The sequence below is a fragment of the Rhizoctonia solani genome, chromosome 4, assembly GCF_016906535.1.
Source record: "Rhizoctonia solani chromosome 4, complete sequence".
NCBI classification, from domain to species: domain Eukaryota; kingdom Fungi; phylum Basidiomycota; class Agaricomycetes; order Cantharellales; family Ceratobasidiaceae; genus Rhizoctonia; species Rhizoctonia solani.
In genome coordinates, this window is record NC_057373.1 from 1,282,629 (window position 1) to 1,295,388 (window position 12,760).

At 47.6% G+C, this 12,760-nt stretch overlaps 4 protein-coding genes across 4 annotated transcripts; 1 reads left to right on the plus strand and 3 right to left on the minus strand.

The window, feature by feature from the left end:
- Window positions 1–60: 60 nt before the first annotated feature.
- RhiXN_00414 (stress-activated map kinase-interacting protein) lies at window positions 61–3,537 on the minus strand (the record flags this gene model as incomplete). The annotated part of the gene is made up of 10 exons (XM_043320233.1): window positions 61–167; window positions 226–403; window positions 463–543; window positions 589–686; window positions 743–975; window positions 1,034–1,325; window positions 1,378–1,455; window positions 1,508–2,274; window positions 2,326–3,459; window positions 3,515–3,537. The coding sequence occupies 10 exons, from the start codon at window positions 3,535–3,537 to the stop codon at window positions 61–63; spliced, it is 2,991 nt and encodes a 996-aa protein (XP_043179245.1).
- A 296-nt stretch (window positions 3,538–3,833) lies between these two features.
- On the plus strand, window positions 3,834–5,153 carry RhiXN_00415 (mitochondrial carrier protein; the record flags this gene model as incomplete). Its single annotated transcript, XM_043320234.1, has 7 exons — window positions 3,834–3,873; window positions 3,935–3,968; window positions 4,034–4,088; window positions 4,153–4,253; window positions 4,311–4,783; window positions 4,838–5,064; window positions 5,118–5,153. 7 exons carry the CDS (start codon window positions 3,834–3,836, stop codon window positions 5,151–5,153), a joined length of 966 nt encoding a protein of 321 aa, XP_043179246.1.
- Window positions 5,154–5,281: 128 nt separating this feature from the next.
- Window positions 5,282–6,294, minus strand: RhiXN_00416 (Mob1/phocein family; the record flags this gene model as incomplete). Its single annotated transcript, XM_043320235.1, has 8 exons — window positions 5,282–5,362; window positions 5,417–5,463; window positions 5,513–5,632; window positions 5,682–5,841; window positions 5,893–5,960; window positions 6,008–6,080; window positions 6,136–6,223; window positions 6,275–6,294. The coding sequence occupies 8 exons, from the start codon at window positions 6,292–6,294 to the stop codon at window positions 5,282–5,284; spliced, it is 657 nt and encodes a 218-aa protein (XP_043179247.1).
- Window positions 6,295–6,501: 207 nt separating this feature from the next.
- On the minus strand, window positions 6,502–12,499 carry RhiXN_00417 (DNA polymerase family B; the record flags this gene model as incomplete). Its single annotated transcript, XM_043320236.1, has 25 exons — window positions 6,502–6,797; window positions 6,854–7,095; window positions 7,146–7,316; window positions 7,373–7,504; window positions 7,562–7,719; window positions 7,768–7,817; window positions 7,871–8,000; window positions 8,060–8,170; window positions 8,225–8,266; window positions 8,319–8,345; window positions 8,398–8,498; window positions 8,555–8,798; window positions 8,849–8,981; window positions 9,036–9,182; window positions 9,242–9,443; window positions 9,500–9,817; window positions 9,875–9,986; window positions 10,040–10,353; window positions 10,391–10,477; window positions 10,516–10,760; window positions 10,822–10,872; window positions 10,927–11,013; window positions 11,065–11,659; window positions 11,876–12,238; window positions 12,298–12,499. 25 exons carry the CDS (start codon window positions 12,497–12,499, stop codon window positions 6,502–6,504), a joined length of 4,560 nt encoding a protein of 1,519 aa, XP_043179248.1.
- Between the last annotated feature and the right edge of the window lie 261 nt (window positions 12,500–12,760).

Genomic DNA, 12,760 nt, shown 5'->3' on the forward strand with positions numbered 1-12,760 from the left:
GTTCACAATAGTAACACAACTCGGTAAACAAGACGCATAGACACAGTTGTCCGCTCACAGCTAACGAGCCGCCTTCGGCCGCTTCACCGTCTTGGCTTTGTTCAATGTACCTGTTCGATCTTGCATATACTGTTTCTGCAGATTTTTGATAGTCTCAACGATTTCACCTGTTTCAAACACACTGAGCTCAATTACTGTAACCGAGAGTATGCACGCCACACTCACCAGCTTGTTTCTCATCCTCTGCTTCAAAATCGTAGCGTTTGCTCCCGCCGTCTCTAAGTACGACTAGCTTGATACTATTCGGCGCTTTCTTTGTCTTCTTGCACCCCATAACAGTCTTGATGTGATACGAGCTCGTCTTCATGGTGTCCAAGAACGCGCGGTTATTCGATGGCATAATCTGTGCATGACGAATGATGAAAATCGATCCAGAACCAGAACACTGGTAACACGGCGTACATGGATGTAATCCCCGTCTATTGCGATGATTCGCTCATGACGACCAACAAGCATTGGAATCTTACGATGCACAGTGAATTTCTACCAAAGATAAATTACGAATTTTGAGTTCAGTTATAAGGCGACTTGACGGTTCCGACTTGCCTTGTACGCTTCGCGATAATCCATCGACGAACTGAAACCCCGGCCGGGGTTCGCATCTTGCAGCATATCAAAAATAGACGCTGTAACCGGATAATCGATTGGTTTATAACCGATAACGAAAGAGTTCGGAACTAACCATTCGGGTCCGAGCTTCGGGGTACCCTCGAGTGTTTCCCCAATCCCAGACTGTCCAATAGGGATCGTTTTACCAAAAGAAGCTCTTTTGTTCCAGTCAGACTAGCAACAGTGCGGTCGAGAGGGATGAGGATGGATGGGTTTTCCGTCATCAGAGCCCACTCTTTGACATCTTGCAGGCGTCGTTTTCGGCAAACATGCTCGAGCACATCAGCCATATACGTATCGGCCGTGCTGTGTGGGAAGACGCAAGTCAATATCACCTAAAAAGGGAAGCTTCGTTATTCCTTACACGTTGATAGTTGTGCTATAGTGCACGTCTGCCTTCGCTGCAACTTTAATTCTAAGGAAAATTGAAGGTCCGCCCGGCATTACACTGGTAGTTCCGCCGAAAGACGCTCCAGTCAAGATATTGGACGTAACAACATCTGAGCTGGACATCATTGCTACAGGACCTGTCTGGCCGGGAACCGCACCCGGTGGGGCTAAACCACCAGTAGTATTCGAGTCCTGACGAGGTTTAGTCACCATCATACGAGAAGGGCGCCGAGCAATCGATGCCTCGGCAGCTATGTTTTGTTGTACTGTACCCAATCAATAAGATGAGTGGTAGAAGGAGCAGGTTGCTAAGCTTACCTTGTTCTGGAGTGGCTTCGACAATGGCAAGCTCTTCGAACGTTTTGATCTGTGTCATAGTCTGCGTTCTTGCAATAGCTAACCGAGCCCTCAGTCCTGTTACTACGCGTAACTTGTCGCATACACCTACGTGGAAAATCTGTATCCACCTCGCCGTCCTCCCACATCCTTAGATTCCAACCGGCAGCACTGAGGCGAGCATCCCGTTCGGCCTGGGTCTTCCCCTGGAGTCCTTCGTCCAGCCTTGGCTCTTGACTACTTTCCCAGTATGCCCAAAGGCCAAATCCAATCAATTCCTCGGCGAGCGCGTCCTTGCGAACCTTGACCTCGAGCGAGAAAGATTTTTCAATAGTGCGCCCACGACGGTCCTTGTCTTTGACTTTGTTTGCGTGCGGGAACCACAGTCGGAACGGAATCGCACCCTGTTCAGCTCTTCCAGATATGGCGCTATATAACTCCGTAAATGGATTATCCGAAACGGTGGAGCGGGCTGCAAGTGCCTCGGTCAGCGCCGACCTGTCGCTCAATCCACGAGTTGGAACAGGCAACCGCGTGAACACCATAGGCGGCTCTTCAGGGGATGGAACACGAAAACCGGCTGCGCTAGAATAAGCGCGTGAGCGTGTACCGGATGCTCTAGGAGTGGGTGGTGCCGGGGGAGAATGAATAGAAATAGGACGCGGCATCGGAATACGGACACTTTGGGGAGTGTGCCGTGTTGAGGATATGAGATTTTCTGACGTTGATTCAGTAACTGGACTCAGACGACGAGCACGTGGAATTGGAGGAGCGAACGATTGGGATTGGTGTTGGGAAAGCGAGTTTGCTGAATTGCCAGAAAGGAAAGAGTTTTCATCAGAGCTTCCCGATGGGTTGACGTTCGTAGTGGTGAATGTCCTAGAAATATATTAGAATCAGTTTGTAACTTAGCTTGCAGGTCTAACTCACGGATTATATAGCAGTGAAAGGTCATCTGGGTCACCGCTTTCGGCCATATCAGCATCCATATCGTCTCCATCAGGATCTGCGTCCCCATCTCCATCTTCGTCCGTATCATCATCCTCCGAGTCCTCAAGCACGCCAGTTACATCTCCTTCGCCGTCAATGGTCGCTGAGCCTTCTTCGTCTCGAGAAGTCCTAGAGTCAATGGTACCTGAGAGAGAAAGTGTGTCCGCCGCTCTGCGAGGTGCGGGCGTGTTTCCTCTTGAGACCTGAGGTGGAGTGGGCTCAGTACTCGTAGGGGTAAGATTGGACGGTGAAGGCGCAAATCGTGCCCTGATACGTTGTCTTCTCCTCTCTTCCATCTCAGCAGCACGCGCAAATATCGGTATGTTGACAATTGGAGGCTGCACTGATTGTGTTTGACCAGGAGAACCAACGGGAGTCTCCGGTGCGAGACGGCCAGGACCTGACAATGTAGCAGTAGGAGTACTACCATTGCTCGCAGCAGCAACATTAGTGGTAGTAACAACATCAGGAGAGGAAACAGAAGCCATATGGACCCCCGAGCCAGCAGAATTGCGCTTTTGTGTTCGTTCATCATCGTTTGTAGGTATAGTATCTGTGGCAAGAGCGGTGTCCGATAGAACATTGGAGCCGATTGCATGAGGATTGGCGCTTCCAGGAACGAGATTAGGTGCTGAATCGGATCGCAGTCGTGATTGACTTTCCGAAAGAGCGCTAGCTGAGCGTACGGACCCTCCGCGTAGTTGGCCAGAGTGTCGCCTGCCAGATACTCGCATACCGGCCAAGCCGGTACGTGACGGACCCATAATAGTGTCACTATACTTGAGATTCGCACCTGGATATATTCCAGCTTCAGGAGCTACTGACGTATCGTCATCTTGTACTCTCCTTAGAAATCCATCTTGTTGGCCTGGAGATGGCGGAGGAGCTAGTTGAGATTCGACTGGCTTGGGACTCTCAGGTTGGGTTAGTTGAGGCCACGCGTCTGTATCGGCGAATCCTGCCGCGCGTATGTATGGATTGGCATTGTAAAGTGGATTGAAAGAAATAATGCGACTTCCATACGGATCCTCGACATGGCGAAGGTAGGTCAGCCGGAGAGCATGGGAGATATAACTGTCCCAGTATCAGATCATTGATTTCAGTCGGTTTCCATACTACAATTGCTCACTCTGGGTCATGCAAGAGAGACATTGGGTTGCATGGGTTTGTCGCTTCTTAGGTACAATACAAGCTTAAAGTGACAGACAGTATAGTAATGGTCGCTAGCGCTAGAAAACGGGATCTAATCTTATCTCGTTCAGGGCATTGTAATTGCCATTTTCACATGTGCTCCCCTTCCCCGCATATGCCAATTCTCGGCAAACGGGTTTACCGGCACACACCTGCGACAACCACCGGCTCTTGTTAACTCAGTTGTCTACCACTTGCACCCAAGCTGCCCTCCAACCTCGAACGCGTATACTGCTACCAACGCATAGTCACTGAAGATGTCGCACAATGACCAACTCACGCACGCTATGGCTGGTGGTAAGAACTCGAGTAGAGTTGGCCATGGGAGTGTGAGACTCAGAAACAATTGCCTTTTTAGCGGCGGGAGGAGTTGTCGCAATGACCATGACATAGTGAGTAGATATCTAATATCTACTAAATAGTGAACTAAATTCACTGATTCGACACATCCTTTTAGCCCACTTATTTTCCTCTCAACTCGAGCAGCTGTGGAGATCAACAAGGAAGACAAGGTACTTGGCCAACCCCGAGCCACTACGATCACTAATGCCCTGACTCTAACCACCTATTCACAAGTCCACATATCAAGCCATAATGGATATCATTCAAACCGAAGGACTTCGAGGTCTGTATAGCGGGCTGAATTCCTCGTTACTTGGGATCGCCGTGACCAATGGGTAAAGTCTCTGACACCACGTGCTTTGGCATACTCACATGACTTTTTTGGAATGTAGCGTGTATTACTTCTTTTATGAAAAGTCTCGCTCGGTCATCTTGACTTCGTCTCCGAGAAAAGGGAATGCACTCTCAACATTAGAGTCTATGCTCGCTGGTTTGGTCGCCGGTTCGGCGACAAGCATAGCATCTAACCCCCTATGGGTTATTCAAACAACCCAGGCGGTACGCACGCTCCCATCGACTACTGCTCCTTCGAAGGCGCCTGAGCCTCAAGGACCAAGGAAGAAGCTTGGCTTCTTTGCTACCATTCGATGGATCCTGCGTACAGATGGGCCTGCTGCCTTTTGGAGGGGTATAGGACCAGCTTTGGTGTTGGTTATCAACCCCATCCTGCAGTACACAGTGTTTGAACAGCTCAAGAATGCTCTAGTAGCTCAGCGTACTCTTAAGCTCAGGACTGCGAAATTAAAGGGAATTCCGACGCTTTCTAGTCTTGACTACTTCCTATTGGGTGCATTATCGAAACTTGGTGAGTGTAAACAGACTCTATATCCCCTTTTGACTTGACACGCATATTGGCCAGTTGCTACTACGATAACCTACCCATACATTGTCATTAAATCGCGCATGCAGTCGGGACATGCTCATACTCGTGAGTATAAATCAGCCTGGGACGGCTTGAGCAAGATTATGCAGCGAGAGGGTGTTGCTGGCTTGTATCGAGGCATCGGGAGCAAGTTAGCGCAGAGTGTTTTGACCGCCGCCATACTGTTCGCAGGCCAAAAGCGCTTCTATGAGCTAATCAAAACCGTGAGTAATTCGACAGCACAGAACCGTTTCCCCCTTTCAAACAAGCCTTCTAGATACTGTCTCCGAGAATCGTCAAGTCAAGAAATTAAATAATGGAACTATTATGTACTATATTAGTGCACTGATGACTATACGTAAAGACCATGGTGTCGCCACACAACAAATATACGTCAAACATATGGACGAAGCTGCGTGTGCATAGGCGTTGGTACCTTGTTCATCGGGCCTTGTCCTCAGCTAGGATAGCATCATTGAGCTCATCAAGGGGGACTAGCTCTTTCTTGTCCACTAGATCAAACTAAAACAGAGAGTCATGTTAATAACAAACTAACGGGTGATATGGCTAACTAACCTCGTTAATAAACAAGAAAAAGTGCCGATAACTGGTGTTTAGATGAGCTGATTCAAGGGTCATTGCTTGCTCTATAAACTATATCGTAAAATGTACCTTCTATTCCCAGCGCAGATATTTGCTCGAAATGGTGGCTATATAGATGGGCGTAAACTCGGAACAACCTCCTCACAATTGTTTTAACTGTCGATTGGAAGTTCTTCGGAAATGGTACGCCTGAAGAAGTTCATGAAATAAGGAATAGGGATAACCGTGTCAGACGTACCTATCTTATTCGGGAAAACCTTCTCATCATCGAGCAGGCTTTGTACCCAATTCATTAGTGCGTCCACGTAGTCGGGCGCGCTTAACTTGGTTGGCTTCTTGTAAGTGACGCCATCTTCCCACAGGTACTCATATCTCGGCCCCGCAGACATGATGGGACACTACAGCCACAATACTTAGCATTAACGCTGACTCGCATCGATGAATCCTACCTGCTGTGGAGTACAAAATTCGGTTACCGTGCCGTAAAGCATGTTTAGGTGGTTGAAAAAGTCGACGGCTATATAAATTGAGTAGGTTATTTGGTCATCCACACTACAAACTTACTATGAACTGCTAGCCATTCGTTTAGATCTTCGCCCTCGGGCAGAACAACCGCTAACCGGAGGTTGCCAGAGCCCTAACACCAGACTTTATAAGTTATTTTACAGAAACTGGCAAATTTCTTCGCGTACTAGTGTTGCCTCGGCATATTTTCTCAGTTGGTATTGTTTTGTTCCTTCTGGTACATCTTTTCGCGGTTTGAATGTTCGCGTCTTTGCGCTGTAGTGAGTTATTAGAATGTGAAGTGCTGAACCATCATATTTGACTAACAGTCCAAAGAATGAAGACATGGCACTATATTTCAGGGATGATTGTCGAACGAGCAGAGGGCCTGTAAAGCACTTTTTAGGTATCAAGGTAGTGGATTTGTGTGGAACGCGATTTATTTGGTAAAGCGCCCCTATGCTAACGGTCACGTGAGGCTCGGAAAGTACAACTAGCAAAAGCAAAGGAATAGACAGCAAATTTTGCAATTATATAGTAGGAATCCAAATAAATTAATCTCGATGGGTACTAAAATGGTAATCTTCATTGGCTTGAATCATGAGAGTGGGAAACTGCGTTACAAGTGCTTGAATTTGCTTGATGCTGTCCAGTTTTTGGGCACTCTTGATACGAGCATACATCCAGGGACATTCCAAAGACTCGCACATAATTGTTTCCGACGCTGGCGATCCGGTACACGTCGCACATACTAGTTGCGCTCCCCTGATCCTACGTTCTATCCTACGAACCTTTTCCAGAAGTGTTTTTCCAGAGAGTAATGGGTCATCGAGACAGTCGTCGCATACGTCTACTCGGATGTTAGTCATCGTAATATTTCATCTCACTAAGATCATAATAACTTACTGGTATCGTTGGGTTGTTTACACACGACGCATTCCAGCCTCCTAAAATGACCATCTATATTGTACCTGCCATTATTTTCAGACTCTTCTGAGCTTCCGATGGTAGCGATCGGGTCTAACCGCGCAGGCTTAGGCATTTCTTCGAACCATTGCCGGACATTCGCCCCGACCAGATTGAAGATTCGTTCTAAGGGAGGTATTAGCGAGTGAGTTATATAGTAGTTTTCATCTATGTTTTTGCTCCTGGGTATAATACGGTAAATATTGGAGCAATTTTTAGGAATGCCTCGCACCTATCCTTCAAAAGCTCCTCAGGCGGGACTGCGCGGTCAATTAGCCTAGACCCTGGTTCACCGCGAATAATAACATATGGAACACGTTCTCCATACTGAGGCTCGGCCATGGGGTCGAGGGCAAGTTTCTTTGCAGCAACTATTGCCCCGGGAGGCGGAGGGGCCTTTTCACTACAAGGACATTAGTAATAGTTCTTCGCTTTGCACTAATGTAGATATATGCGTACCTGTAAGTACCCAACCTCACTTCTTTTGCGAAAATGAAGTCTTGGGGTGTGACTTGACCTTTAAGTATCTTTGTCCAGGACTCGACGCAATACTTTTTTACTTCACTAAAGTCTTGCGTACGGAACAAAATTCTTGTATAAATGATTAGTCTCTCGTCTTGCAGTTACAAATAGGTATTTAGAACCTACTTTAAACACCTTTCAACCATTTTTTGGCCAGCAGGTATCCCATCCCTTCTCACTGTTTCGATTCCTTTGGCATCAAACTCTGGTTCGTTGTCATCTGGTGTTTCGTATTTGAACCCAACGTATCGCTTCTTGGTCATCAGCACGCATGGGTAGTAAACCTGCACGCTCTCGTGAATAAGTGGTTGTCATAATGGAAAAACCCCCACCTTCTCGAACTTGAGCTTGATGGGCGGTGGGTTGCTTTCAGTCACAGTATCTACCAGTATTCAGCAAACCATATCGTATGTAATAATGCGCATATATACCCACTTGCTATTTCGTGACCAATCCTAAAAGCTTCATCTTTTGTTCTTCCCGGAAGGTAGATGAACAAGGAATCGGTGTCCCCATAGACTACTCGGGCTCCCCATTTGGGGGTTGTTTCAATGAGCGCGATTGCCTATGATTCCATAGCGTAGTATAAGTATACCACCATTTTGAAGTCTAGACACCATGTACCTTCTCAAGTGTTTCTCTGCCACTTTGTACAATACTATCCGCAATCTCAGCTGCTGGCATTCGGCCACTGAAGCCAGCCATTGTGTATCCAAAGGTGACGTTGCACATTAGCTCGGACAATTTAAGTCAAAGTCAGCTCGAGAATAGAAAGTCGAACAAGCACACCTTTAGGCTGAGTTGGCGCGCATTAAGGATTTTATACAACCCCTAGGAAAGACTTCATTGACCGAGTTCTAAGCCGCATTTATCACCGACATACCCTATCTCCTTTCGCACTTTTCATTGCCTATGCCGCAACATCGTGAGTCATTGATAATCGCTGAACGCATGGTGCCCACCTGCTTAACCATAATGCGAGTATTCAATAACTCCATTAACATCCTTCCCAGTAACCCCTCGCGCACGTTGCGTTTGACATATGCCATCCCGTTAGCCGCCACTTGGGAAAAGCATATCAGCCCGAAAGCCCCGGTGGCAGATATGACTAAAACTTACCATGTATGTTTTCTTCTCCAATGGTCTCCAATAAACCGGGGGGAAGATTGAGTTCGGTTACCCCAAATTTGTTCCTCCCCTGGAACAAAGCACACCGACCAAGAAAAGTTGAGTAACAATAATTGTACGCAATCATAATCGATGGGTAAAGAGACTGGAAGTCCAGCACCACCAATGGATTATAGAAGGCAGATTCAGGTTCCATTACCAACGGAAGGCATTCACATGCATTTTGGGAGCCAACCTGCGCGTATAAATAATGAAGCCGTGATCACTCCCATGCACAATACGTACCTGTTCTTTGGAGGGTGATATTAGCACGTAGTTCTCTTGTTTAGCGATTTTGAACATGATCGATTCGACTTTGAATTGGGAGCCCCGAGTGAGAACCGACATAAAGTCAACACCAATAATCCGCGCAGATTCTCTGTATGAAGTTGGTCAAGCCACCTGGCTATGGTAAATGAATACATATACTTACGCCGTCCTGAGAATTAGTTCCGTATGATCGAGCAAATCAAGAATAGCTGCCGTTCGCTCAGCCCAGTATTTTAATACTCGTACTACACGGAAAGGAACACCCGACTTGAACCATTGTGTAAGTGTCTTTGGTGCATACTTTGGCGCCCTGGGTCGTTGCTCCTCAGCTATGAGCCCGCGTAACAAGGCTCATTTCATTATACGTACCTCTTATGCATAAGGTGAAACATGACGTTCTCGTAAGTGTATTGGTCGAGCGATTGCTCAGATCGCATAATTCGCCACACATTCAAAATGTGTCGTCCAACGACATTGAAGTTCGCCCCATGTCGTTCGTCCCATTGCTCCGAGCCTGGCTTGTGACCATGATCGGAAGATACACGGCCAATTTCCTCCGATAGACCCAAGCCTATTGAATTCGTTTACTCAGTTAACCAAGCTCATGATAAAGGCCACAAAGCAAACCTATAGAATGACAACGCGTATTGAGGTATCCCCAGGACGCTGTCTGCACTTGCCAACCTGCTAAAATATCCGGGTCAAACTCTCGTACTAAATCGATAAGCGTATTCAATAGATCGAGCTCGCTGGAAACCACTTCAATTTTGTACTCAGGAATCCAGCGCGGATCGACCGAATGCGGTTGGTCGGAACATACAATGATACAGCCGCTGTTATAGTCGGCCCTATCCTCGGCGTCTCCGCCCGACTCAGAGTACGAGTAGAAGAGACAGGCGATCTCGTCCTCGGCAGGATTCGCAAGCAAATCTCCTCGTGAACAGGCTACATGCATATTTTAGAGCAATCGAACCCAACCCCGAAGGAAATGCATGATCTTACCGAAGATCTCAACGGACATAGCCGAAATTGTTTGCCTCTGTCGAGCGCCAGAGTTCTCGGTTTTCTTTTGGGTTATTTTAAACCCGTGGGTATTTTGGGTAGGCCCTTCGATCTTTAACATAGCTGATATTTATCCAGCAAAAAATACGCGCATATACACCTTACCTGTGACCTCCATAGATCGGGAGCCTTTCTTGTGTCTTGCATTGGGGTACTATCAAGCCATTTTTTCACTACTTTCGAACTTGGAGGAACTCCTGCGTATTCCCAACCAGTAATGTCGGGTACATTCCTGAGGACTTGGGGTGGAGCCGAGTTTGATTGCCAGTGCTCTAGTGACCCAACCCCAGTGCCACCTCTGATGTGATAAACCCGCCCAGCGTAGCGCATAGGTCGTTCAGGAAGGTCGTCCTCGTTAGAGTAATAAGGTGCTCGATAAATCTTTGACGGAAGTCCATAATCGCTAGAGACTCGACCAACTGCTTTGTCGATGGTGGGCGCTGGTAATACTCATACACTGGGCCCGAGCTACTGGAGCCTGAGGAGCTCGGTACGTGATGCTGATCAGTTGCTCCTCAAGGTCACCCAACGTGTAACTTTTGTCTTTGGTTTGTCAGCCACTTCATGAGCCAATTTCTTACGTTTTGCAATTGGAGATGTCCCATCGTCTGTACGCGTGATCGTGCCTTGCACAGGGTATGGGACATTGGCGTCTAAAAATGGATTACCCTGCTCGACCACGGGTATCGTTGACTTGGCCCTCTTTGCAGCCAGGTGACTCCCGGGTGTGGCGTTTACTACGGATGCACTTCGTGCTCGTACGGGTATTCGTACGGGCGCCTTTTCAAGATCTTCAAGCATGCGATCGAATTTGGAGGGAGAGTCACTTCGAACGTCCACATTAATTCGGTTTATGTGTGCCAGCCAATATAGAAAAAAAAACGCACTTTATGGTTATTTTTTTAGTGGGTGTCGTAGCTGGTGATATATACGAACGACTATACAAAAACGAATTAGCATGCCTCGTGTATATAACATATTTTCAGTCATACCTTCCACTCCCGACACGATCGAGTGAGATCGACGGACTGTCCTGACGAGAAGCGGACGCGGGCGTTGCTGTGCGGAAGCGTTGCTTCCTATCGATCGCAATATTAAGTTACAAATCGCCACAGTATATTGGTACATACGTTGGGGTGGCTGGGACGCTGATCTCTCTATTCACTACTTGAGTAGCTATTTCCTTCGGTTCCTCATCATATAGCAGATCGTCGTCCCACTGTTCATCATCATCGTGCCAATCCTCGGCATCCTCAGCGGCAATCACGAGTCTTTGCAATGCTTGCCCAGCAGCAATATCTTCGTCAACATCATCTGGGCTGGATACATGCGTCGTTTGCAGCTCCTGGTTTTGTTCCCCCTGAGTCGAACTAAACGGGTTAAGTTCGCTCGCGTGTTGCACAGAGCGTTTTGGATTCTCGCCGAGTTCAGACGTACGGTCAAAGACTTGAGGCATCCAAGTTTTCCAGCCTTCCTCCCAAAGCGCCTCGACGCTCTCAAATGCGGTCATAACCCATTTCTCCCACCCCTGAGGAGCATTGACCTCGGCCTTGGGGGTATTCATACGAGTCCTGAGTTGTTCCCAGAACAGGGGTTCTTGTTCCCATTGACCTCCGACCCCACGTTGGCTGGCACTGCCTTCTTGAGGGATCTCGGGGGTCGGATTCAAGCCGTTGGCGGATCTGCGAGCCCGTTCACCATCCCAAAGCTCGCGAACGCTTTGAACTAGGGGCTCAGAAGGTGAGCGGAGGCTGAAATATCGAGCTTATGGTGAAAGTGGCGTTGGGAAAGCTTGTTGCGATTCAATATTTGATGAGATATTATGTCAATTTCTACCGACATTCGTGATATTTTAGGGTGAGGGGATTTGGAAAATTCGCCTGGTAAGGTATCTGCCTCAAGTTAATTTTGGATTCTGTCTGCCAAACCACGTGTACTCACCTCGGTTAGTCCATTCCGCTGTTCCTTCACGCAAGTAATAACGAGAAAACTCTAATGAACCACAACCATAGAGACCAAAGTCGCACATGAATTGCATCAAGTAGCTTATGTGTGTTTCGTAGGTTTGAATCTTTTGTCGCATGACCGCTCCAGATCGCAAGACGGTTGCAGCGCGCTGCACTAGACCAGGGTCCGCCATGATCACCTTGAGAAAGGGTGAATATGAACAATGGAAGCCATAGAAATGGACCCCCTTGACGAGAATGACAGCGCGCACATATTTTGCGTCTAGTGGGTTCCGCTTCAAGGAGATTGCAATCGCACGATTCAGCGCCTGGGTGAGTGAGCGAATGTAGCGCCCAACTACAGAGTGAGATCTGGGATGAATGGCGATCAGACCTTGGGATAGCACAAAAAATTACCTTCTTCGGGAGCCATAGATCCGTCATATGGAACGTAAAAATAGGGATAGACCTGGTGTATGTGTACACAAGCCTTTTTGCCTGTTGAGGAGATGCCAAATATTCGAATCACAGGACAGCGACTGAACCTGGTGTTGTCGAGTGTGCCCGAGCGGACAAGCGACCAGTCTATATTGGTAATCTGTACTTTGAGAGTATCCATCGTTCAGTGTGGTTGCGGTGAATCAGACTAGGCCGAAACAAAAGGAGGTCATATAATTTACCGAAACAGTAACATTTCCTTCCTGGGCCTGGACCTGCTGGAGTTGACGGCGGCAATCAAGGAAGGAATGTGAAATCGGGTTCTGCCCGAGACTAAAACCATCGCGTGTTGCCAAGTACAAGGCCACACTACCACCACCTTCGTTTGTACTTAAAAACCAGCTGTGCTGTGCACATCAACTAGATCTCTCCAGATTATATC